At 42.8% G+C, this 26932-nt stretch overlaps 2 protein-coding genes across 2 annotated transcripts; one reads left to right on the top strand and one right to left on the bottom strand.

Annotated features, from left to right (window-relative positions):
* Positions 1 to 2417: 2417 nt before the first annotated feature.
* LOC135546106 (AP-2 complex subunit sigma) lies at positions 2418 to 8833 on the top strand. Its single transcript, XM_064974262.1, has 5 exons — positions 2418 to 2576; positions 3565 to 3714; positions 4083 to 4196; positions 6573 to 6632; positions 7289 to 8833. The coding sequence occupies exons 1-5, from the start codon at positions 2574 to 2576 to the stop codon at positions 7388 to 7390; spliced, it is 429 nt and encodes a 142-aa protein (XP_064830334.1). The 5' UTR covers positions 2418 to 2573; the 3' UTR covers positions 7391 to 8833.
* Positions 8834 to 9183: 350 nt separating this feature from the next.
* Positions 9184 to 24518, bottom strand: LOC135546105 (ras-related protein Rab-4B). The gene is made up of 8 exons (XM_064974261.1): positions 24315 to 24518; positions 16838 to 16918; positions 16004 to 16118; positions 15822 to 15884; positions 13454 to 13608; positions 13108 to 13203; positions 12778 to 12943; positions 9184 to 11453 (listed from the first exon to the last, which is right to left on the bottom strand). The coding sequence occupies exons 1-7, from the start codon at positions 24328 to 24330 to the stop codon at positions 12828 to 12830; spliced, it is 642 nt and encodes a 213-aa protein (XP_064830333.1). The 5' UTR covers positions 24331 to 24518; the 3' UTR covers positions 9184 to 11453; positions 12778 to 12827.
* Between the last annotated feature and the right edge of the window lie 2414 nt (positions 24519 to 26932).

Genomic DNA, 26932 nt, shown 5'->3' with positions numbered 1-26932 from the left:
TATAGTTTGTTAACAAGACATTTGTGGTGGTTGAAATAAAGAGTTTTAATGACTCCAACCTAAGTGTATGTAAACTTCATATATAAAATTATTTGATCATATATATTTTTATTTATCCCAGACCCTGTAGGAGGCCTTTTGGTAGGCCATCATTGTAAATAAGAATTTCTTAGGTTAAATAAAAAAATATCTGCCTATTTTTTTCCTTTTCATAATCAAGCACAGTGGTAGCCTATATTACATTTATCCATTTTTGTTTGAGATAATTGGATTCCTCATATGATAGATACATCAACTCACAAAAACCACAAAACTTTATTTAACTAGGCAAGCCAGTTCAGAACAAATTCTTATTTACCCTGACCAAACCTGGACGATGCCGGGATAAATTTGCATCCCAATCACGGCTGGATGTGATTCAGCCTGGATTCGAACCAGAGACTGTCGTGACGCCTCTTGCACTGAGATGCAGACAGCTGCGCCACTCGGGAGCCCCCATTTAGCTTAAAGTGATACTTTATCAACATACTTGAAGTGATGTCAACAAAATGTATTAAGGGTGCATTCGTAAATTCACTCTGGCTATCTACTCTATTTCAAGGCGCTCTCGTCTGTGTGCCAGAGCGCAAAATTGTTGATGAATTTAGGAACGCTCAACACCAGTTGAACATGGCCGGTGTCAGTAAACGTCAAGCAATAAAAAAAATCGTAATTCAATTGTTGCCATCAGCACAGTTAGTCACCAACGCTCTGGATAACATGAAAACAGCCTAACCAGTTGGGGGGAATAATAGTGAGGTGTTCTCTCGTTTGTCTCTGGAAGTAGCTAGCCAACGTTAGCCATTTAGCTTGGGTCGTTGTGAGGTCAGAACGCTCGGTTCAACCCTACTCCTCGAACTGTTCGTCCAGTGTGCGCTCTGAACACCCCGAAATTACGAACACCCAGAACACACTCTGGGACTCCAGATTGAATTTAGGAACACACCCTAAGTGATCATGCCGGAAAAACCGGTATTTGGAGGTTATATTGGCACGGGTGTTGTTAGGCCCTCGACTTCCCTTTCTAGGGAGTTTTTCCTAGCCACCGTGCTTCCACACCTGCATTGCTTGCTGTTTGGGGTTTTAGGCTGGGTTTCTGTACAGCACTTTGACATCAGCTGATGTAAGAAGGGCTTTATAAATACATCTGATTTGACTTTGTCTCGGACCGGCAAACGTGCCAATACACTGGCCTCGAGGGCATTATTACTTTTATACAAAGTTGTTACCAAACATAATCCAAAGGGGTTTACCAACATATTCAAATAACGATTGCAATATTTCCATTAACGTTATTGTGACAAATTTATTCATACTATTTAATCCTTCCACAATATGTAGTCCCGACACAAATCGAGGGTTGCTACCCAAGCCGGCTGGTCGTTGGTTCGGTTGCCAAAGACATCTCTTTGTTCTGCATCTATGGATACGACCCAGTCGTTCATTCTGAATGTTCCATTGCCATACTGGCTGGCAACGTTCTTAACCCTTTGCTTGCTAGTTAGGCAACTACGGCTAATTTACGGTCACGGCAAAAAGTGCAGCAAAGTAGCCACATTTGGTTAAGCTGTTTTTTTTTCTAGTGACATTTATTTGGATACATCCATAACAATAAGCGAATGAGGCGTGAAAATGTGCTCAATCGTCAGGATACTATTGTTCAGAGGAGCTCGCCATCAACACAGCTAACACAATCACTTCAAACCGAAGCCTGAAAGACTGCAAACAACCTGCACTTCGTTGAGTTGTACCTTTTTTAGTTTTTTAGTTTATATCCATAAAAACGATGCCAGCTGAGAAACGCTGCCCGACACGTTCATTACTGTGTTGCAAATGTCGGAGACAGACTGTAAGGTTTATACAAATCTCACCTGTTGAAAACGAATGTTAGTCTAAAAGGAATGCGAGATCATGTCTAGATGCTTTTAATAGTGGAGATCAAATTCATAAATAATCTGACTGGGTTGATGAGATAGTGGATCGCACGGTCAAATGGAACAGAGTAAATAGGCAATTTAAAAGTCCGTTTTAGCTGTTGCTAACTTGTGGAATAGACACAGGCTGGAATACGGTTGTAACCTATTAGAATTCAGGAACTGATTTACCCGTTATATAATGTGCCGTAAATTACAATAAGTCAAAGTGCCTGTAAATTATTTATACTTCAAAATTTGCACTTCCCCCTCTGACTTAAAAAAAATGATTGGCCAAACCTGAGCCAAATATTCATGTGACTGGACCTCACGAATCTGCAGTTGACACAATAAACCGGAGTGGGGTGCATGATGGTTCTTGTAGGGATATATAATTCCCTTAACTTTTACATCTAACGATTTTACTGGTCTAATAAAACTCAATTTCCCACAATGCCTTGCGCCTTTAGCTTTTCCCGTACATCCTGCTCGGTTAGATAGCGGGCAATCGGTCGTCAAAACAATCCTGGTCATTTGAAGAATTTATGAAAAATCAAATAAAAGTCACCAGGCTAAGGGAATTTCTATTTGTTTTAAAACAACTGACTCAAACAAAAGACAATGGTATGTTTGCAATTGGGTAGATTTTGTGGCCAATTACTTTGCTCTAACGTTAACATAGCCGCTAGCTAGCCAATGTCGTTTGCCAATCTTCTGTGAAATGTATGAGAAGCCTATAAAGTATAGCTAACTACATAACGCTATATATTCGAATTACACAAACCTAACTAAATGAATCGATTAGCTACATCCGGACCTCGATTTATTTTTATTTTTTTACGAAGCAACTGCCTGGCTTGCATTTGTCAGTAACGTTAGACTAGTTAGCCACCTAGCTAGTTAACATAGCTAGCTATATATCTTGACCTGGAAGGGTGTGGCTAGCTAACGTTAGATTACTAGCAAACGTTAGGTGTTGTAAAGGAATGCGAATCGTTCAGCACACTCTTAACCAATCCATGCTCAGAAATGCACTGTTATTGGTGTTTGTTATAGTTGTAGGTTATAGGTGAAACTGATGATGCATGAGTGGTGAGAACAGTGAATCAATCAAATCAAATGTTATGGCACATGCCCCGAATGCAACAGGTGTAGGTAGACCTTACAGTGAAACGTTTAACGTTACTTACCCGTAGTTAAATCTGAGAAGCCATATTCAAGACAAGGCTAGCGAGCGTTCATTGTTTCCCAATGTTCAAATTGGAAATGAAGTGTGTAGAACTTTGACTCGCTGACAAGAAGAACGGGAAAATCAAGTTCTATAGCTACATTACATTCAGGTCTAGTCTCGCTTGGCTATATGCCGAGTTCAGAATGTTGTAAGTTACTATAGCAGGGCTCTCCAACCCTGTTCTTGGAGAACTACAGTCCTGCAGGTTTTCACTCAACCCTAATCTAGCACACTGGTTGATAAGCTGAACAAAGTTAGTTACAACTGGGGTTGGAGCAAAAACCTACAGGAAGGTAGCTCTCCAGGAACAGGGCTGGAGAGCCCCTGTACTAGACTGCAGAGCAATTCTCACTCTTCATTATCTCTGCTCCTGCCATACAGATCCGCTTCATCCTTATTCAGAACCGAGCAGGGAAGACCCGACTGGCCAAGTGGTACATGCAGTTTGATGACGACGAGAAACAGAAGCTGATTGAGGAGGTGCACGCTGTGGTGACTGTCCGTGATGCCAAGCACACCAACTTTGTGGAGGTAAGGCAGAAGGATCTACTCGATGCCATGTCCGTGCGTTGGAGTCTGTGTGTGCCCAAATGTAGGCTATTTGTTTCTGGCAATTGTATTCGTGGTCACTATCTGGCCATTCTAGCAAGGCTGAAAGCTACCTGGTGCTGTAACTCAAGGTCTGGAGCTGCATTTGGCGTACTGTTTACTTGGCTTTACAATGACACGGGCCTAAATTGTAGCACACATTGTGACAATGAAGAGGCGGTGGATAATAGGCTTATATTTTCCACTGACATACTGTAACCCTAATTGGTTAACCAAGTTGAATTCGATATGCTATTAATTATTCTTAAATGAAAAGCACATATTGAGACACTTGTCTGTCTTGTCTTCAGTTCAGGAACTTCAAGATCATCTATAGGCGCTATGCTGGTCTGTACTTCTGTATCTGTGTGGATGTGACAGACAACAACCTGGCATACCTGGAGGGCATTCACAACTTTGTGGAGGTATGATGTCACATCAACTCACCCGTAGACTGTTTATTACAATGACACACAATGTGCGAGCTGTTTCATGTCAATGACTCTTTGGCTGGTTATGTGAAGGAATGTGGGCAAATCAAATCTCCACATTCATAGCTGAATGATTAAGCATGTTTTATTGGTAAATGATTGTATCCATGTGCCCCTACAGCTCTTTTAGAATATAGGGTGTGTTCATCAATTCAATCTGGAGTGCAGGAGTGCGCTTTAGGCGTTCGTTAAATTCAAAGCGTTGTCAGATTGTCTGTTTGTAAATTCTGAGCGTTTCTCTCTTGGGAGTGTTCAGGAAGCACACTGGACGCTGTGGCCGGGGAGTAGGGTTGATCTGAGCGTTCTGACCTCACAACGGCAGTCAAGCACCCAAGCTAACTGGCTAACATGCTACTTCCGGACATAAATGAGAGAACACCCCACTCTAACCATTTTACTCACCCTAGCCGAGTTGGTTATCCAGAGCGTTGGTGACTGTAACTGTGCTGCTGGCAACAATTATTTAATGATGCTTTTTTTGCCAACGTTTACAGACTCTGGCCATACTCAATGGGTGTTGAGTGTTCGTATATTCATCAGTTATTCTGCCCTCTGGTACACTGACGCGAGTGCTCTGAAATCGGAGTAGATAGCCAGAGCAAATTTACGAACACACCTATAGAGTACCACAATATGAGTCATAATACCCATAAAACCTAGCAGTCAAACAGGGCAATAGTTCCAATCGTTTTCCCACCATTTTTAGAAACGCAGTATTGTTTTTCCTTGGGAATAGTGTTTAATACACAGGTTGACAATACATGTGGCTCAATTCAGTTGTTTTAGAGTCCCTGCAATAAGAGCTACGATGCTAATGTTCTCTGGGTGTCACTGAGTAGACTGATACCCCATGTCATTGATCAACAATCCATCGGTAAGGCTGTACAGTGAAATAAGTATGCCCCCGTGCAATTCTAAAGAATAATACATCCAGTGAGATTAACAGATTTTTGTCAAATTAACATAGCCTTTTGTTGATTTTATATAACTTTCCAACCTTGTTTAGCATGATCTATTCAGTTATGGCATAATTCTACTATTTGTATTAATTTGCATCACTGTCAATGACATACTTTTATTTTGAAGGCTAACCAAAGTCCACTATTGTGGCTAAACCTTGTGGCTAGCTTCACATAGATGGGTCCGACCACCATCAATCAAATAACCCTCATTTATAAGACCAATCTTATTTTAGATGATGATACCTAGCTATATATAGTTAGCTAGCTACTGAAACAGATTGTGTCGTTTGCATCCATGAGCTAGCTAGCTTTTGACCAGCACTGTAGGTGCGCGAGACACCTTGGCCAGCGTCATAGCATACGTATCGATGAATCGTTGTGACATATGAAATACGGGTGTTAGTGTAATCAATGTGTAATAACTACGTAAAAAATGAATGAACGTGTTAAATTATTACGTGACTTGCAGTCATATTCAGGTCCTGATTAGTCAACAAGCTTGTGTGTGTGTAACCTTTTTATTTGATTAGGCAAGTCGGTTAAGAACAAATTCTTATTTACAATGATGGCTTCCCCCGGCCAAAACCGGACCACGCTCGGCCAATTTTGTCACGGCCGGATGTGATACAGCTTGAATTTGAACCAGGGACTGTAGTGACGCCTCTTGCACTGAGACGCAGTGCCTTAAACCGGTGTGTGTGTGTGAATTATTTGACTGTACTAGCGGCCTTAAGCATTATAAAATGTTTAACATCGGGATAGTTTTTTTTTGCAAGAGAAAATATCGGATATCGGTGCATCACTAATTTTAAGTATTTCTAAATTCCCCTGTGGAAAAATTGGAACCATTTCCCTGTTTGACCTCTAGGTCTTATGGGTATTATGACACCGACTGTGGGGCTCTATTTTCTATGCATTCTTACCCAGTGTAATACGCACCATATAGAGTCTGACTCGACGCAAAAGTAAGGCCAAAACATCAAAGTGGGGGAAGGACAAATCTCTCTGGTGGTGTTCGTTCATATTCCCAAAAAGCATTGCCTGAGTGGCTTTCCTCCCGTGGTCGAGGGGAAATGGCAGAACAGCTCGCACTGTGCTCCCTGTCCAAGGGGCAGGCGGAATGTGGCCCATGAAGGAAAACAGCTGAGATTCCTGACACTCGGGTTCAAGAGCACCGCGACCTGGAATGCTGGACTTCCTCGGGCCCTTAAATGATTCCCTATATAGGCTAGTGCACTACTTCAGACCACAGCCTTGTACTATGGATTACACTGTATCCTAGCTATGAATTAGACTAAATAGTTAATGTAACAAAACCTGACCCCCGTGTCGTCTTTCCCCCCTTTAGGTGTTGAATGAGTATTTCCACAACGTGTGCGAGTTGGACCTGGTGTTCAACTTCTACAAGGTAAGAGTAAAAAGTGTTGATGATTTTTAAAACCACAAACACTCTGTGCTAAGAGGAAAAACAGAAAGGAGCTGAAAAAAACCCGGGGGAGGTGAAAAGATATCATTTTAATTTATTTTCTTTCATTGCAATGGGGAGGTGCTATGGCAACGAGGATGTGATGCGTAATTACAACAATCAGTCAACTAGGCTCATCCACATCAATTTGGTGGGGGTTGGTTTTCCTCTGCCAGAAATGTTAAGCAATTAAGACTCCTCTGATGACTGCCCTTTAAGCAGTTATCGTGTCAATTACGTAAGGCATTTCTGAATATTCGCCCACTCGCTGAACCTTAAAGAAGCGCAGCCCACGCTAAAAGTTGCTGCGCTCTGTGATGTCTTCAGATTCACGAATAAAACAGAAAGTGCCAGAAAGTGACATGATGGCAAACAGCTTGCCTCAACATCAACCCCCTCTCTATTAGATCTAGTGCCACAGCAGCAAGGCCTACGCACTGTTAGAAAGACCCATTTACGTAATGGGGTGGAGATGAATCTGCAGGATCTATACAGTTCTCCCAACACTTCCGTTTTTATTTTATTTTTTTAGCACAGGGAATTTGACCAGTGTAGTAGGCTGACCTCTGACCTAACCTGCCCTGTGTGTTCTGTCCCAGGTGTACACGGTGGTGGATGAGATGTTCCTGGCGGGGGAGATCAGAGAGACGAGCCAGACCAAGGTCCTCAAGCAGCTGCTAATGCTCCAGTCCCTCGAGTAACCAACAGGGCAGCCATCTTGACCAGTCCATCACCCACCCACCATCAATGTCACTCTGGAAAGGACCCCCTCTCATTTGCCATCTTCCACCCCTTACAGAACGTTCAGATAGAAATGCAGGGTATAGAACAGACATCGTTTTTGGTCATGCAGAATCGATTCAGCTGTACACATTACATTTCGATCTGCAACAATGAAAGTTTCAACCTCTTATGCCCCAGAAAGGCTGTATTTTGGTGCTGCAGATACGGCCCTTATCATTTCTTTACCACCAGTTCAAGTAAAATCATCTGAATGAGTATATTTGCAGCACTGAAAATAAATGTTCTCTCTATGCCCTGTCTCAAGCTGGAGGCTGCACTTTCGGCAGTTATATTAAGGTTGCCAGTTATTCACCTGCACATCCCGCCATCAAACCTATACTAGTGGAGAGAGAGGATGACAAGGGTTCACTGTTCTTGCAACCCCAGTGTCACTACAGTAGCTAAAAAAATATAAAAAGCATAAGAAAACCCTTATAAAACTGCCTGTGAAATCCCTGTCTTCTCTGCACCGTACGTCTTTTCTGGGAGAATCAGTTTGAGCTGAGGAGTGACTAAACCATCGCTACAAATGCCCATTGACCTCTCGTGGTGGTTCACAGTTCAATGGAGTGCACTTTCTAAGTGTGCTGTTGAGAGGTCTGGTAATGGCAACCTGTGCAGGGTTGCATCTACTCTCTACTCTCACATAGGTGGTCCTCCAGTCTTAAATAACTGTCAGTATCATGTCAGGTTGTATATCAGACAATGCGTCTTCACTCCACATAATGGTGCTCGTTAGTCCCAACCAGATATGTTCAACTTTAAACACACAAATACTTTAAGGGAAATTATACAGTGATATATTTTAAGTAAAGCAGTACTGTGAAGTTTGTTTTGTATGGTGTACATATATACAGTGTATCTTATGCATAATAGTGTGAAACCATTGTCTATTCCAGGCCTTTCCCCAGCTTCTCCTGCCTGTCTCGTTGTCAGTGTTTAATACACCAATCTGAATTGGGGGAAATTCCATTAATTCCATTAATAGTCCCTGGTCACCTCATTCGTACCACAAATAGGGTTTCCAAACAACCAGAGGCCAAATGATATGACCAAAACCCGAGGCAGTTGTCGAGTAGGTCTGTGACAACACCGCCTTGTATTTCGTCCCTCATTGTAACCATGTCCAGTCTTGCACCTCCCCAACACATCACAGGTTTCACATGTTACTATTATGTTTTAAGTTTTTCTTTTTCTTATTTTGGATTTAGTGCAATGTACTGCTTCCCCTCTCCTTGTCCACCTGTCTGTCCTGTGTGAGATTGTTGAAAGATGTGTTGGGGTCTCCTGTTGCTAAACTACCCAGTCAGTGTATATATAAAAAAAACAAATCAAAGTACTAAATAAAATGTTAAAACCTGTGCTTTTTATACTGTGAATGTTTGAACAACATTTAAGTACTGAAGTTGGAAAATGTATAATTTGTGATTAGTGCCATCTAGTGGTATTAATCCAGCCTAGCTTTCACAATTTGGAATCCACCCTCCTTGGTCATTCTTGCAGCCTCCCAGTGATCTATAAAAATCAATATATCCACTTCAGCTACATTAATGTACTCTGCCTGTTACTCCATCGAAATTCAGACAATTAGACAAAGCTTTTACCATATGAAGTCTCCCGATACACTAACCCTACTGACTTCTGTGGTGGATAAGCAACCAGGTTGACAATGATACACACGTCAAGACAATCTGTAATAAATCTAATTCGCCCGAGTTAAAAAGCTATATTTATTTAGAATACATCTTAAAAACGAACAAGCAACCCTTCCCTCCCAAAAACAATCCAATACACAAACTGAAAGTGTATTTACAGCAGATTATTCAGATGTACAGCAGCTCCTAAAATGATTCCCTCACATTGGTTACTAAGCAACAACTGAGTCTCTGCTCCGTTTCGAAATGACATACTGAAGGAAGTTAGTCATAAGCTAATGGCCATGTGATTAAGTGCTTACGGTGCATTCAATAGAATACACAAGACATTATTGAGGCCAAGGTTCAATGGTCTTAGGGGTCAAGCAGCATGGAGTGCATCATCACTACCGTCGTGAGACATGACTGACTGATAGCCGTCGGTCTGCACACACACAGGGGCTCAGGAAGTCACAGTAATTGCCAAGTGTTACATCGCCCCTTCAAAACAGCAGCAGTAAGCTACAAACAACGAGTCAAAAAGAATTGACAGAGAGTCATTTTACCACAACCCTGGAGAGGGAGATTAGAACAGGAGGCTTGGGTCAGTCGATATCGGGAGAGAAAGGACAAAATCTCAGTTGTTCTTTAGTAAGGAATGATTACCTCTCCAATTGCTATTTTTTTTATTACAGTATATATTTCAATTAATACAATTTGTACAATTCTATACATACAGTATATAAACAAAATAATCTCACGTAAAAGTGCACTTGCAGAGGAGAAAGAAAGAAAAGTAACAAAGCAGACTAAAAAAAATCTTTCCACAAAATGGGACCAGTCTTTCTTGGGTTGATGATGTCACAGCGACATTTTGATAGCCATCTTCTGGCCATTTTGATAGCCATCTTCAAGGCTGGTTCAGTGTAACAGTTAAACTGCTCTTAGTGGAGTCCAAACAGTAGCATTGCTTAGGAATTAAGTAAGGGTGCATAAGGGCCTGCAATTAGGTAAGGGCCCGAAATTCTAAATGTTTTTGTCTTTCATAACCTGATTCTATATGACAGTCAGGAAATGATAGGTGGAAGAGGCAAAATGTAAGACATGTAAAAACAAGAAGTGCAGTTGAATGCAACAGACTGCAGCCTGGCCCTGTAACCTGAATATTTCCCACTAGTGACACTGAAACCAGTCTAGCTTCCTGTGACCGTACTTTACATGTGAACTCAGAGCAGCAGAAAAATGAAGAGGGCAGAGATGGGGTTACATTCTCAGAGATAACCTCCCCACCCCCAGGGCACGATAGAGCCTGAGATTGAGACAGAGTGTAACCCTTACATGGCAAAGGCAAGCAGTGACATTAGATATGCAGCTGATAAATGGAGAAAAACAAGTGGTCATTGGGGTCCTTTGGAAAACCATAAGAGAAGACTGAACTGAAACCTTACTTATCCTTGTGCTATGGACATGACCCGCAGGCCTTTGAGTACCTTAAGGAGTGAATCGATTTCCCTTTGGGAGGTGCTAGCAGTGACAATTGTTTTTGTTTAATTTAAATCAAACCTTGCCATTTATACCCAAAGTCAAGTTACATGTGGTAACATTTAGAACGGTGGAATCAGTGACATGTGCACAACTGAAGCCAGGAGAACAATCAGGGGAAAAGGTTGGACAATAATTGAGGAAGCATTCACAACTGACCCAACAACCTGCTCATGCTTGGGTGTTGGTGGTAAATGGCGCTTTTCGGGGTTGCAGAGTAATCAAGTTTGGGTTTGGGAGACTTAAGTTTGCCTAGTTATCAGAAGGTGAATAGCAGGCTTGATAAGAAGTACTGTTCAGTGCAAACAAAAGTTAAATTCAGCTTATAAAAAACAGAAATATAATAATAATAATAGTGAGTGATGTGTAAAACACAAGAACTTGTCAAACAACCTGACAGTGCAGTCGAACAGGCTGCGTATGAATGAGGAAGTTGACTGTGTGTTTTGCAATTCATCCTTCATGAACTTTCAGTTACAGGTGATGTGTGTACTGTGTGTGTGCGCGTGCATGCAAGCGTGTGTTGATAAAAACAACAAAAGGGTAAAAATGGGACAACCCCTGACCCTGACAGTCATCCCAGATATTGACTGTCTTATGTTCCCAGCACAGTTCACGCCACAGGGTCTCCCAGCCTAGGACCCAGGAGCCCGGGTAACCTCCCTTGGCAGGAAGTATAGACTCTTACCAATGGTCAGGGGTTGCAGGTCATCTCCATGGCGACTGGTCCAGGTATGCTGTAAGTTTGTAAGGGGTTGCAGAAGGGAGGGGGGGAGAAATCCTGCACATCCCAAAACACCTAGAGCTGAGAGGGATAGAAATGGTACATATATATATATATATACACAGTGGGGCAAAAAAGTATTTTGTCAGCCACCAATTGTGCAAGTTCTCCCACTTAAAAAGAGGAGGCCTGTTACTTTCATCATAGGTACACTTCAACTACGACAGACAAAATGAGGAAGAAAAAAAAAAAATCACATTGTAGGATTTATGAATTTATTTGCATATTATGGTAGAAAATAAGTATTTGGTCACCTACAAACAAGCAAGATTTCTGGCTCTCACAGACCTGTAACTTATTCTTTAAGAGGCTCCTCTGTCCTCCACTCGTTACCTGTATTAATGGCACCTGTTTGAACTTGTTATCAGTATAAAAGACATCTGTCCACAACCTCAAACAGTCACACTCCAAACTCCACTATGGCCAAGACCAAATAGCTGTCAAAGGACACCAGAAACAAAATTGTAGACCTGCACCAGGCTGGGAAGACTGAATCTGCAATAGGTAAGCAGCTTGGTTTGAAGAAATCAACTGTGGGAGCAATTATTAGGAAATGGAAGACATACAAGACCACTGATAATCTCCCTCGATCTGGGGCTCCACGCAAGATCTCACCACGTGGGGTCAAAATGATCACAAGAATGGTGAGCAAAAATTCCAGAACCACACGGGGGGACCTAGTGAATGACCTGCAGAGAGCTTGGACCAAAGTAACAAAGCCTACCATCAGCAAGGGCATTGAAGATGAAACGTGGCTGGGTCTTTCATTATGACAATGATCCCAAACACACCACCCGCGCAACGAAGGAGTGGCTTCGTAAGAAGCATTTCAAGGTCCTGGAGTGGCCTAGCCAGTCTCCAGATCTCAACCCCATTGAAAATCTTTGGAGGGAGTTGAAAGTCTGTGTTGCCCAGCAACAGCCCCAAAACATCACTGCTCTAGAGGAGATCTGCATGGAGGAATGGACCAAAATACCAGCAACAGTGTGTGAAAACCTTGTGAAGACTTACAGAAAACATTTGACCTCTGTCATTGCCAACAAATGGTATATAACAATAAGTATTGAGATAAACTTTTGTTATTGACCAAATACTTATTTTCCACCATCATTTGCAAATAAATTCATTAAAAATGATTTTCTTTCTTTTTCTTTCTCATTTTGTCCGTCATAGTTGAAGTGTACCTATGATGAAAATTACAGGCCTCATCTTTTTAAGTAGGAGAACTTGCACAATTGGTGGCTGACTAAATACCCTTTTGCCCCACTATGTATATATATATTTTTTTAATCAATTATTCTCTAAAGCAACATTTAATCGAAGCATAGCATGGCAGTCTACTGACCTTTAGGGGGCGTCCTGTGAGTGTGGGGTTGAAGGGTGGGGGTCCGGCCCCTAGCAGTTACACTGCTGCTTGATCTGTGCGGCGGAACCTCTGGGCTGTCTCAGCTGCCTCAGAGAAGAATCTCCATACTGGATACCTGAACCCATCCGCTCTGGGTCCAACTCACCTGACACACATATACGAAGAAAGACAAGGACACACAACACACACAGGTGTAAACAACAAGAGCAAACACACAGACATCCACATACACACTCAACATATGATTGTATGAACAAAATCAAACAGACACACATATCTCATAAGTAAACACATGTACTGTTTGTTTACCTGACTCCATCTTGTTGAGGATGGTGCGGGCAGTTTTGAGGAAGGCCTCCTCCACGTTCTCCCCTGTCAGAGCACTGGTCTCCAGGAACATCAGCTCTGTAGCGGTCAACACAGTCAGTATAAACATTTTTTTTTTTTTATAAATAAAAAAAAAATTAAAAATCGATACTCCCGCCCTAGGAAAACCAATACAGGCCTAAAAGCCTGTGGAAACTACTATCTTAGAATAGAGAGTTGGCTAAAAGGGGAGAAGGGAAAAGGGGAGCGATGGAGTGAGGACATGAAGGGGGAGAGACAGTTGTGAGGGGGGCCTGAGTAGGGGTGAGGAATGAGATGAGACAGTTACCGTTCTCCTGTGCGAAGCGAGACGCCTCGAGGAAGGTGACCTCTCGGTCCGCGTCCAGGTCCTTCTTATTCCCGCACAGGATGATGACGATGTTGGGGCTGGCCAGCGTCCGCGCGTCTGTCAGCCAGTTGGTCAGGGCGTTGTACGTCTCCCGGCTAGCGGACGGAGACACGCCAGAACGACGACGACAGACAAGATACAGACGAGGGGAAAACGGAGTTGAATCACACAAAGCGTTTCATTAGGACAAGGATGTTCAGTGGGATGGGATGGTACTTTTGAAATATCAGTGTATTGAATTGTGTGTTCCGTACAACATAAGAGGTGAAATACAAGAAGCACTTAGGGAGGTTGTGGACTTCAGGAAACAGCAGAGGGAACACCCCCCCTATCCACAGCGATGGGACAGTAGTGGAGAGGGTAGTAAGATTTAAGTTCCTCGGCATACACATCACAGACAAACTGAAGTGGTCCACCCACACAGACAGCATCGTGAAGAAGGCGCAGCAGCGCTTCTTCAACCTCAGGAGGCTGAAGAAATTCGGCTTGTCACCAAAAGCACTCACAAACTTCTACAGATGCACAATCGAGAGCATCCTGGCGGGCTGTATCACCGCCTGGTACGGCAACTGCTCCACCCACAACCGTAAGTCTCTCCAGAGGGTAGTGAGGTCTGCACAACAAATCACTAGGGGCAAACTACCTGCTCTCCAGGACACCTACACCACCCGATGTCACAGGAAGGCCATAAAGATCATCAAGGACAACAACCACCCGAGCCACTGCCTGTTCACCCCGCTATCATCCAGAAGGCGAGGTCAGTACAGGTGCATCAAAGCTGGGACCGAGAGACTGAAAAACAGCTTCTATCTCAAGGCCATCAGACTGTTAAACAGCCACCACTAACATTGAGTGACTGCTGCCAACACACTGACTCAACTCCAGCCACTTTAATAATGGGAATTGATGGGAAAGGTAAAATATATCACTAGCCACTTTAAACAATGCTACTTAATATAATGTTTACATACCCTACATTATTCATCTCATATGTATACGTATATACTGTACTCTATATCATCTACTGCATCTTTATGTAATACATGTATCACTAGCCACTTTAAACTATGCCACTTTGTTTACATACTCATCTCTTATGTATATACTGTACTCGATACCATCTACTGCATCTTGCCTATTCCGTTCTGTACCATCACTCATTCATAAATCTTTATGTACATATTCTTTATCCCTTTACACTTGTGTGTATAAGGTAGTAGTTTTGGAATTGTTAGTTAGATTACTCGTTGGTTATTACTGCATTGTCGGAACTAGAAGCACAAGCATTTTGCTACACTATCTGCTAACCATGTGTATGTGACAAATACATTTGATTTGATTTTGAGGTAGAGATGATAGACGTTGAAAATATTAGCAGTTTTCAAAACGTACACTTTTCAATATATACCTCTATGGGCTAATGTTCTTTTTGCTCCAAATGAGAAAGGAGGTACAGAAAATCATCCCTGCCTTTCCCCTCTTCAAGGACAGATGGAGCCTGATTACCAGCTCCCACCTCCTAGAAACTTTTTTTGGGGGTGAAATCACCCGTCACCATGGTGACCGCATGCTGGTGTCCATGACAACGTGAGAACAGTGAGCAGAAGGAGTCAGACTAATGTCCCGCAGCTGCAGTGAGGCGGCTGTCCCATGACGTCAGCATAGAGCTAAGCGATGACGACCCCTCTGCCTCGGTGTAGCTCTCACACCACACCACATGCTTTTCGGTCTCTTCTATTCCTTTGACCTGTACCATGTTGATACACGGCTCTCCCTTCCTCCCACACTTTGCTTCCATCTCTCTCCCTCTCCAACATATTCTCTCCCCCTCCCCACTCTCTCCATTCCACACTCCCGTCCTTCTCCCGCTCTCTCTCTCTCTCGCTCCCCCTCTCACTCGCTCAGTTGACACTGTCTAATGGAGTTTTGCTTTCCGGGCTGCTGCCGTCTGCCTGGAGACATTACTTTATTACAGCCCTGTCACTCTGCATCACACACTTTATTAAAGCTCTGTCACCTAACATTACACCATTCACTCCATCTTGATGATGCAAAAGGCAGTGAGTAACATGGCAACTCTGGGCTGACTAAATAAAAAAAAACCTCTTGGCTTGGTGCTGCCATACACCTCGTCTAACTCTGACTCCGCGCTCCTGACCGACTCTCCATGGGACTGTTGAAATTCAACATCTCTAGTCGGTCTCTCTGTGCTCTGTTGTCTATGCCGACACCCACGTCCTCTGCGTGTGTACGAGCGACCAGTGAAACCAACGTGCTTTTCTCACGGGTCCATCATTGGTTCACCTACCTTGTAATGTCATAGACAAGCAGCGCCCCTGCCGCTCCACGGTAGTAGCTGCGAGTCACAGACCTGGGGGGAGGGCAGACAGCACCGTTAACCAATCACAGAACCAGAATACAATCTGTCAACCAATGAGGGCACGGGTCAGAGGTAACGGCACCTCTGGGTAACCAATGGGAGGTCATTACCTGAAGCGCTCCTGTCCAGCTGTGTCCCAGATCTGTAGTTTAACAGTCTTACCCCCGACGTTGACCACCCTGGAACCAAACTCAACCCCGATGGTGTGGTTGGAGTCCTGCTTGACTGCACAGCCAGAGACAGACCAGGAGAGAAGCCACAACCATCACTGTACTGTTTGTCTCCTATATATTTTATTCAAATATGTCGGTTTTTCCAGATGGCTGGTTTGTGAAAGACAACCTTGACTGAAATGTAAAACACCTAATAGTGTGACTGCCTAGTTATTAGGCCTAAGTTGCCAAGACTTCACAGAAACATTTCCTGGCTAATTCCCAGAGTCACAATGCTGATCTATATTGTGCTGGTGCGTTGTGCTTGTTTAAAGACCAGAACAGTTAGCTTCAGAAGCCTCTTCAGAAGCCTCATCAGCATATCAGAGGGTTGGGGAGCTACGGCCTCTCCCAGGTCCAGAGATTAACACAGTCAAAGCCCTTCTCCCACACTACTGACAGCACTGGGAGTTAGATGTCTTTATCTCATTTACACATCTCTCTCTGTGTGTGTGTGTGTGTGTGTGTGTGTGGACATGCATTCTGAAAGTATTTAGACTTTTTCCACATTTTGTTGAGGGGTACAAAACTATTTAACCCATTTTAGAATAAGGCTGTAACATAACAAAATGTTAAGTCAAGAGGTTTGAATACTTTCCAAATGGACTGTATGTATGTGCGGGTCAGTGTGCAGAGATGCACGTCACGTTTCTATATTATTGTGCATAAACAATGCATGTGGGTGTTGTTTATTTGCAGGACAAGGGGGAGACCAGCATTGGCACTACTTACACTTGGTCTCAATGAACTGGTGCAGGAGGCAAGATTTCCCTGTTCCAGCACTGCCAATCACCAGGAACTTAAACAGGAAGTCTGAAATGAGAGAGAGCGGGTACAGAAATCAAAACACCAGCAGCTCAAACTGCTGAGACTCATCTTTAAGTCTCCCCGTGACTGCGAGCTGCTCCCTGTCAACAGAGCTGCCAACGGTCCCAAATTACCCGGCTAATCACTACCTTCATGTGAGTGTGACCGCATGTTAACATTTATGCTAATTTTCTAAGCGACGAGCTAAAAGGAGGACGGGGTAAAAGACTTCGAAAATGAACAATGAGAGATGTTGTGTTGTCAACCACTGACAGGCTGTGGAACTAACCCCGATTTACCTCAATGAAAAACCAAGCTTATCTGTTTAGTGTGGCTTGTCTCAGGGTGTACGCAATACATAGCAACAGTGATAGTCTCAATGTTAACAGTGAAGAGGCGACTGAGATGCTGGCCTTCTAGGCAGAGTTCCTCTGTCTAGTGTCTGTGTTATTTTGCACATCTTTTATTGGCCAGTCTTAGATATGGCTTTTTCTTTGCAACTCTGCCTAGAAGGCCAGCATCCCGGAGTCGCCTCTTCACTGTTGACGTTGAGACTGGTGTTTTGCGGGTACTATTTAATGACGCTGCCAGTTGAGGACCTGTGAGGCATCTATTTCTCAAACTCGATATTCTAATGTACTTGTCCTCTTGATCAGTTGTGCACCGGGGCCTCCCACTTCTCTTTCTATTCTGGTTCGAGCCCGTTTGCTTTGTTCTATGATGGGAGTGGCACACAGCTTTGTACGAGATCTTCAGTTTCTTGGCAGTTTCTCACATGGAATAGCCTTCATTTCTCAGAACAAGAATAGACTGACGAGTTTCAGAAAAAAGGTCTTTGTTTCTGAACACTTTGAGCCTGTACTCAAACCCACAAATGCTGATGCTCCAGATACTCAACTAGTCTAAAGGCCAGTTTTAATAGCTTCTTAAATCAGCACAACAGTTTTCAGCTGTGCTAACATAATTGTAAAAGGGTTTTCTACTGATCAATTAGCTAATCCAAGTTTGTTATTTTGAAAGGCTAACAGAAGGTGCCATTGGAACACAGGAGTGATTGTTGCTGATAATTGGCCTCTGTAGATATACAGTTGAAGTCAGAAGATTACATACACTTAGGTTGGAGTCATTAAAACTAATTTTTTCAACCCCAACCACAAATTTCTAGTTAGCAAACTATAGTTTTGGCAAGTCGGTTAGGACATCTACTTTGTGCATGACACAAGTCATTTTTCCAACAATTGTTTACAGATTATTTCACTGTATCACAATTCCAGTGGGTCAGAAGTTTACATACACTAAGCTCTGACTGTGCCTCTAAACAGCTTGGAAAATTCCAGAAAATGGTGTCATGGCTTTAGAAGCTTCTGATAGGCTAATTGACATCATTTGAGTCAATTGGAGGTGTACCCGTGGATATATTTCAAGGCCTACCTTCAAACTCAGTGCCTCTTCGCTTGACATCATGGGAAAATCAAAAGAAATCCGCCAAAACCCCAGAAAACAAATTGTAAACCTCCACAAGTCTGGTTCATCCTTGGGAGCAATTTCCAAACGCCCGAAGGTACCACGTCCATCTGTACAAACAATAGTATGCAAGAATAAACACCATGGGACCACGCAGCCATCATACCGCTCTGGAAGGATAAGTGTTCTGCCTCCTAGAGATGAACATACCTTGGTGCGAAAAGTGCAAATCAATCAAAGTACAACAGCAAAGGACCATGTGAAGATGTTGGAGGAAACCGGTACAAAAGTATCTATATCCACAGTAAGACGAGTCCTATAGCGACAGAGCCTGAAAGGCCCCTCAGCAAGAAAGAAGCCACTGCTCCAAAACCACCATAAAAAAAGCCAGACTACGGTTTGCAACTGCACATGGGGACAAAGATGGTACTTTTTGGAGAAATGTTCTCTGGTCTGATCAAACAAAAATAGAACTGTTTAGTCACAATGACCATCATTATGTTTGGAGGAAAAAGGGGGAGGCTTGCAAGCTGAAGAACACCATCCCAACCATGAAGCACGGGGTGGCAGAACCATGTTGTGGGGTGTTTTGCTGCAGGAGGGACTAGTGCACTTCACAAAAGAGATGGCATCATGAGAAGAGAAAATTATGTGGATATATTGAAGCAAGACATCAGTCAGGAAGTTAAAGATTTGTCGGTCTTTCAAATGGACAATGACCCCAAGCATACTTCCAAAGTTGTGGCAAAATGACAACAAAGTCAAGGTATTGGAGTGGCCATCACAAAGCCCTGACCTCAATCCTGTAGAAAATCTCTGGGCAGAACTGAAAAAGTGTGTGCGAGCAAGGAGGCCTACAAACCCAACTCAATTACACCAGCTCTGTCAGGAGGAATGGGCTAAGATTCACCCAACTTATTGTGGGAAGCTTGTGGAAGGCTATCTGCAACATTTGACTCAAGTTAAACAATTTAAAGGCAATGCTACCAAATATTGAGCGTATGTAAACTTCTGACCCACTGGGAATGTGATGAAATAAATAAAAGTCATTCTCTACTATTATTCTGATATTTCACATTCGTAAAATAAAGTGGTGATCCAAACTGACCGAAGACAATTTTTACTAGGACTAAATGTCAGGAACTGTGAAAAACTGAGTTTAAATGTATTTGGCTAAGGTGTATGTAAACTTCCGACTTCAAGTGTACCATTTTTAAAATTGAAATCAGCCGTTTCCAGCTACAATAGTCATTTACAACACCTTCACTGCATTTCTGATCAATGACCCCAAACTTTGGGATCACTTAGAAATGTCCTTGTTTTTGAAAGAAAAGCAACATACATACGCACACACGAGGAGGCATGATGGTGCTTTGCTGGTGACACGGTCAGTCATATATTTTTTTTAGAATTCAAGGCACAGCTCACCAGCATGGCTACTGTATCCCAGTATTCTGCAGCGGTACACCATCCCATCTGGGTTGCACTTAGTGGGACTATCATTTATCTTTCAACAGGACAATGATCCAACACACCTCCAGGCTGTGTCAGGGCTATTTTTTAACCAAGAAGGAGAGTGGTGGAGTGCTGCATCAGATAACCTGGCCTCCACAATCACTCAACCTGAATCCAAATGAGATGGTTTGGGATAAGTTGGACCGCAGAGTGAAGAAAAAGCAGCCTACATGTGCTCAGCATGTCTGAACTCCTTCAAGAAAAGCATTCCAGGTGAAGCTGGTTGAGAGAATGCTAAGACTGTGCAAAGCTGTCATCAAGATAAAGGGTGGTTACTTTGAAGAACCTAAAATATATTGTGATTTGTTTAACACTTTTTTGGTTACTACATGATCCCATGTGTTATTTCATAATTTTGATGTCTTCACTATATTCTACAATGTAGAAAACAATAAAAAAAATAAAGAAAAACCCTGGAAGGCGTAGGCGTGTCCAAACTTTTGACTGGTACTGTATTTTTTTTTTAATGACTTGAGAACTAACAACCACCGAAATAACTACACAGTCAGGGAGAATCTAAAATTCCTAAAATATCTTGGCCAAGTGATAGCATAAGAACACAACATAAGCCATGGATAGCAAAATATGTAGAATTGCAGGACATTAAATATAACTGCACATTTTCTCTTAGCCCCATAACAAAGTGTGTAGAACTGTAGGAAATTAGCCTAAAAAAGAAGCCACATTTGGCCTGAGGCAATTGGCCACGCCCACTACCCCTCCCCTAACTTTGCCATCGCTGCTGAAAAAGATCTTCGGGGAAACGCTGAGCTGGCTACATGACAACAAGTGTATAGGAATGGAGGCAGTCTATTCACAAACACTATGCATACCGACCGGCCCAAGTACGTCTGCACAATATAGATGGGTTACACTGGGCAGCTGCAAAGTTCTGGTGATGTGTTGGACCGGGTCTGGTACTTGACCCGTCCTACACACACGACCATCTGGCTGAGGCCCTGATGTGTGGGACAGAGAGCGGTCCAAAGACGGTCTTTGTGCTGTGACCACAGATAGGGCAATGGCCATTTGCATGCGCAGCCCAGGGTTCCACCAGGCCATACAAGGAACAATGGGGAATTGAAGCGGGAGAGGCTGGCTGTGTGTGGAAAGGGGCAGCAGTGGTATAGAGTGCAGCATCCACAAGTCTCTCTCTCTCTCTCTCTCTCACACACACACACACACTGGAGTGAGTCTAGCTGCAGGAGAAACACACAGGGGGCATGGCCCCTCACAGAGATTCAAGCCTAGTTATTTCAATTACATTTCCAACTCTTGTCAGAGCCAAACTTTTCTCCTCAACTTTCTGACTGATTTGCAGATTGGATGCTATTGACCACTCTGCTGCTAGTATGCTAATCAGCTAGGCTACATGTGCCGCTGTACCAAAGCAGTCCAGTCAAATACAGAGTCAATATGGCAACTGGAGTAAATTACTGATGAAAGGAAAGAGCAGGGGATGAGATTGATCGTTTGTTCTTCTGTGACATTTAAAACACAGTTCTCCTGCAGCCAGCTCTTCTCCAACCCATAAATCAACCACGGCCTATGTATACTAGTGTGTGTGTGTTGTGTTTACTCAACCAACATAACCTTGAGGCCACATTCATAGGTAGGTACCCACTAGAGGCCTTATCACTCCTTGTTTTTTGTCTCTCTCAGCAGGCACACTTATCAATGACAACCGGTCTGCGAATGTACAGGATGGAAAAAGCCTGTCTAGGAGTAGTTTAGGCATATTGCATTTACACCATAATAACAACAAGTATTTTGTTGTGTATAAGCGATAGTGAACCATGGGTAGGTTTTGGCAGGAATAAGAGCATGACCTCACACACACACACACCTGTTCTACAGTCTGCCCTTCAGTCCACCTGCTCTGAATCAGACCCGTGTCACCTCTGGAGCCAAGCCATATAATCTCTTACAATGCTGGGCTTCATCTGTGTGTGTGTGTGTGTGAACTAAGTCAGCCTCTCACCTAACCGAGACTGTGTGATGTGTTTTGTGTCAAGTACAGTAGGTCCATTCCTACTGTACTTTCCATGCCAAAGTGAATTAGTGAACGCAGCTTATGCCGCAGTCTGTTTTGTGTAGTCACGTGGCTCCCCTGTGTCACTGTTGTTCTGCCCTCCTTATTCCCTTCTAGTACTTATGGGGGGAAAAAAGCCAATCAGGAAATCAATGAAGACTATTACAGCTGTCGTCTATATAACAGTGTAGAGCACTCCATTTCTAATGTTGACCTGCTGGTGTAGCATTTCAGAGAGACAGAAACAGAAGAGCGCAAGGAAAGACTAGATAATTATCGAGTGAGGGAGGACAGATGGAGCGAGACGTGTCAGCAGGGGGTCGAGCAAGCTGCAACAGGAAAGAGGAGAGTACGCATGGTGTGCTGTAGCAAAAACCAATCCATTCACCACAGCCACACCATAAGAAAATGAATAGGCCTGGCTACAGTAAAACAACAATCAGCTGCCACTGGACACCATGTCCAAAGCATGTTCACAAAGTTCAAATGAATAATTAAGGATAAAGATTCCAAGAGCGTGGTCAAAGGAAGATAAAACTGCAATTTTTCCATTGGTGAGAATAAAAAGATTGGTTTGTTACTAACAAACCAATGTAAATGTCTTGGATTGGCCCCCATGGAAGTGTGTATGTAATGGACCAACAAACACCTAGCTTGTTTTGATTTTAAAAGATGTAGGTTACATTGTTGTTTTAAAAAAATGACATTCAGGAGATTGGATTAATGTGGTATAGAACTAACAGAATCCCCATTCTACCTTGAGTCAAGCTAGTATACATGGCGCCCCCCCCCTCCCCCACATACACAGCCCATGTAAACATGCACGCACACGACAAAAGATGTTTGTTTTGGGATTTCTTAAAAATGAGTGTTTACATGCACACAAATAATTTGATATTAAACTGATTGTCAGTAGGCAGAATACGCAATAGTAATGTAAACGCCTAACTCTGCTTATCTTAAATCGGTCAAAATCAAAGTAAGCATACACCGATTAAAACCTGGTTTTCTGAACAATCTTTCAAATTATCAGGGCATAAACACCTTAATCTGTGTTCCAGCAGTGTATTTGATCTGAGCATCTGCTAGCACCAGCTGAGCTAGCCTCCCTCTTTAGCGCAAGTGAAGTGTGTTCGGAACAACTTAATGTAGGCGTCTTAGAAGTAGTTTTCACACAAACATTATACGTCCGAACTCAGAATCAAGTATGCTTCCCAAAAATAACGCGGTAGAACATTTATTTTGATTTCCGATTTTTCTGCATTTATCAGAATGACTTCAGATGTTTCCATGTAAAACAGAATATGAGGGAAATCGTTCGTTCTTCTTGCAAAGCAAGTAAACGTTTTAACCGAACCGAGCTACTATATTCATCTGACCAATCATGTAATTCCAGATAAAATCTCATCGGAACTGAAGAAAAATGTAGTTGATGGCGATGTTGTTATCTGGCCCCTGGGGCTGTGGTGTCAATGCAACTGCATTAGATCAGGCTCTACAACCCTGTTCCTGGAGAGCTACCCTCCAGTAAATTTTCACTTCAACCCCAGTCGTAACTAACCTGATTACGTTTATCAACCAGCTAATTATTAGAACCAGGTACGCTAGATTAAGGTTTGGAGTGAAAACCTACAGGATGTTAGCTCTCCAGAAATATGGTTGGCGAGCCCTGTGATAGATACATGACAGGTCGTTAGCAAAAAGGCAACACTGCATAACTTGGCATGTTAGTTAACCCCACCACTTCCAACGTTTAAATCGCAAGAACACATGGCTAGCTAGCTAAATCGGAAGGGGGTCGGTTAAATTAAGCCAAACGACTGCAAATAAAGCTTCTAGTGATTACTACGCTTATTACCGTAAACTAGACACCCAATTTTTTGATGGCAACATTTCAATATAAGTTACTTGACCAACTTCCTCTGCGAGTCCCAACCAATACAAAGACTCCAGACGATGTGTCCCAAAGCCACTTCTTGGCCCTTTTAGGAAGCACACCACGCTTCTCTCTACCCACTCCTTCTGTCTACACGAATCAGTGTTGATTTCAAGACGTCTAGTGGAAATGACGGTGTTGAATGCATCTGCAAACACAAACAAGCGTCATGACCCAAGCAGGCACAGCAGAAGTTATACACGTAACGTAAACTAGCTCAGAGACGGAAGAGGAAGCGAGACAGCCCACTCGCTGTTTTTTTCTGGTTTAATGAAAGTCAACGAACTAAGTAGACGAGCTCCAGCTGCTATTCCATTTGTGTCTATGGGAGACCCACCCCGTTAAGTAAACCGGAACTGATCATTTTTGTTCAACGATAAACAGCCTGAGCGAACTATCTTCATTTATCCACCATCTTTGGCTAACTAGCTAGCTGGCAGGATAACTAAACGTACCGTATGTTTCAGACATGTCGGCCCCCGCTTTAAAAACGATGGACTTAGACGGATTTTCTTAGTTGGTGTCTTCGTACCGTATGCGAAGGATGTTTTGTTGTTTTTTCGTGTTTTCTAAAGTAGCAATTACACCTCCCTTTAGATTTCTGACTTCGCCACACCGTTTCCCTTTCCTCATCCAACAACAGAAGCACGCACGTACGTTATGACGTATACATGTACACGTCATTACGTGATTTTTAAAGACATAATCCAAATATTTGGGAATTAGAATATTTATAGCATAATCAGTCGTCTCGTAAACCGGAGACTATAATGAGAGAGCATAGACAACTTTAGCCGGGGTACCAGTCTGTTTGAGTTATCATTCCACTCCTTGTCATGGTAAACAGTTTCTTTATTTTGGTGAGTAACGAAAGTATATTGAATCCAGTCCCATAACAAATGGGTCAAGAATGTTGTCTATGGACAGCAATTATTATTAGTGATTCAGAATGCTTTGAACATTAAATAAAAACTCAAAATTCGACGACTTTGTTACTTTGTGATTTTTGGGGATAAAATGTAAAGAATGCTAATATTTTTGTAACATATTTTTTTAGGTGGTTTGACACTTTATTCAGACAGTAATGCAATTAGATGGGGAGTCGGGAAAATGGGAGAACCAATGGGAAGGCCAGTGGGACTGCTCTGCACAGGAAATACTCATATTAATGGTTGATGTCATGTGGGTAAACAAATCATAGATTGCATTTCCTTGTCCATAGACTGCTTTCGAGGTAAGGACACAAATATTTAGTCATTTTGGTGAACTTTCTCATTAAAATAGGACTGGAAGAAAATCCTGCTTGCTCTCCAGGAGGGTTGTCCACCACTGATCTATGTTTCCCAATGTGTGTTTGAAAATGTTCTTGAAATAACAATTCATTTCTCAATCTCCCAACCTTAAAAAATAAAATTTTCAAATGAATATCAGTATTCAGGTGGTATATGCCAACTTGTTGAAGATCCTTTCCATCATCTTACTCTACATAGACACAATATATGATGTGTTCATGAGTTGAGTCCCCCTACCATCTCTGCCTAGCGTGTGCACCATACTAAAATGGCCCGGAGCAATGAATATCTAAAGGTTATTTGTAGGACTTATTCAAAACTGTCCATGAATGGTTGCAAAAAAATAAATAGCCTCATGTATTTAATTTCAAAGACACAAGTAGGCATATCAGACATTGGTAAAATTGGGAAGATGTGGAATAATAAAGTACTGTAGGTGTTCTTGCTGACTCACCACACAAATTACCCTTTATTTTAGCTCTTTGTTAAGAATGAGAATTGTTCAACTGATCAGACTAAATAAAGTAAATTGATAATAAAATATCATGATGACAAATTTGCCCCTACACCCTAACCAAATTGTTGTTATATATATTGTCTCCCCCTCTAGAATCAAATGTACACTTCTGGGTTCACAATCTGTTTTTCTAATTATTTTCATAGTTACAAATCAGGTCACCTTACCAAACTTCCCTGCTAAAACAGACAGTAGGTCTGTCTGCTCCCTTTTGATTGTCATATCCTAAATGCCAATCACAAAACGAGGGGACCAGAGCCATTAATACAAATAAGATGTGCCAATTAAACTATTGTATTGTTTTTTAATGTTTGTGCATGAGGAAGACGATTAGTGATTAAGGCAGTAGCCTAACCTGTTTAGATGAGTAATAAAGGCTGTAGCCGAACCTAGCCTGTTAACGTTAGCAAGCCACTAGAGGAAATCATTTCTGCCTAAAGTAAGCTATAGAGATTTGAAACCATATTTTCTACCATGTCTAAGAAACAAAAACTACCTGGAAGCAAATCTTCTTCTTTTTTTAACAAATGAGAAAAGAGGCACAATCTCTAAACCAAGGAGATTTGCTGCATGCAGCAATGTGTAATGTTCATCAGCCAGCGTGGAGAACAACATGCCTCCTAAGACAGGCCGTTCAGTCGTAGAGACGGACGAGCCCCCCGTTCAATGGTTCTAGCAGCAAAGTGGGTGAAGCAGAAGAGTCCGAGCAATACTCTTCCACCGATGATGACAGCTCTCTGGGTGGACAATAACAGGTGTAGCCTAGCCACACCTCCAAACAATGCCAGCAGGCACCCTAATATCTGGCACCTGGCTCTTCTCCAGGTACGTCGGCAGCGGTGGACAAACATCTGGGCAGTGGCAGCAAGGCATGAGGTAGGGAGAATGGTTTCGGAAGTCAACGGTGTGGCAGAGGAACTGTATAGGCAGGAGAGAGCATCAGGCTTCACATTTTTAGACCCAGGACGGTAGGAAATGGTGAAGTTTGAATCTGGTAAACATGAGGGCCCATCGGCCCGATGGGTTGAGTTGCCTTGAGTTGAGGCACTTGGCTGAACGGAAATATTCCAAGATTTTATGGTCGGTCCAGACCAGGAATGGCTGTTCGGCTCCTTCCAGCCTGTGCCTCCACTCCTTCAACGTCAGGAGTTCTCCATTGCCAACATCGTAGTTTATCTCAGCAGGATTGAGAGGATGGGACAGGAAGGCACAGGGATGAAGCTTCTGGCCCTGGGCCGATCGCTGGGACAGGATGGCCCCCACT

This window comes from Oncorhynchus masou, chromosome 9, assembly GCF_036934945.1.
Source record: "Oncorhynchus masou masou isolate Uvic2021 chromosome 9, UVic_Omas_1.1, whole genome shotgun sequence".
In the NCBI taxonomy this organism is placed as follows: domain Eukaryota; kingdom Metazoa; phylum Chordata; class Actinopteri; order Salmoniformes; family Salmonidae; genus Oncorhynchus; species Oncorhynchus masou.
This window is presented reverse-complemented; position numbering and strand designations above follow the sequence as displayed.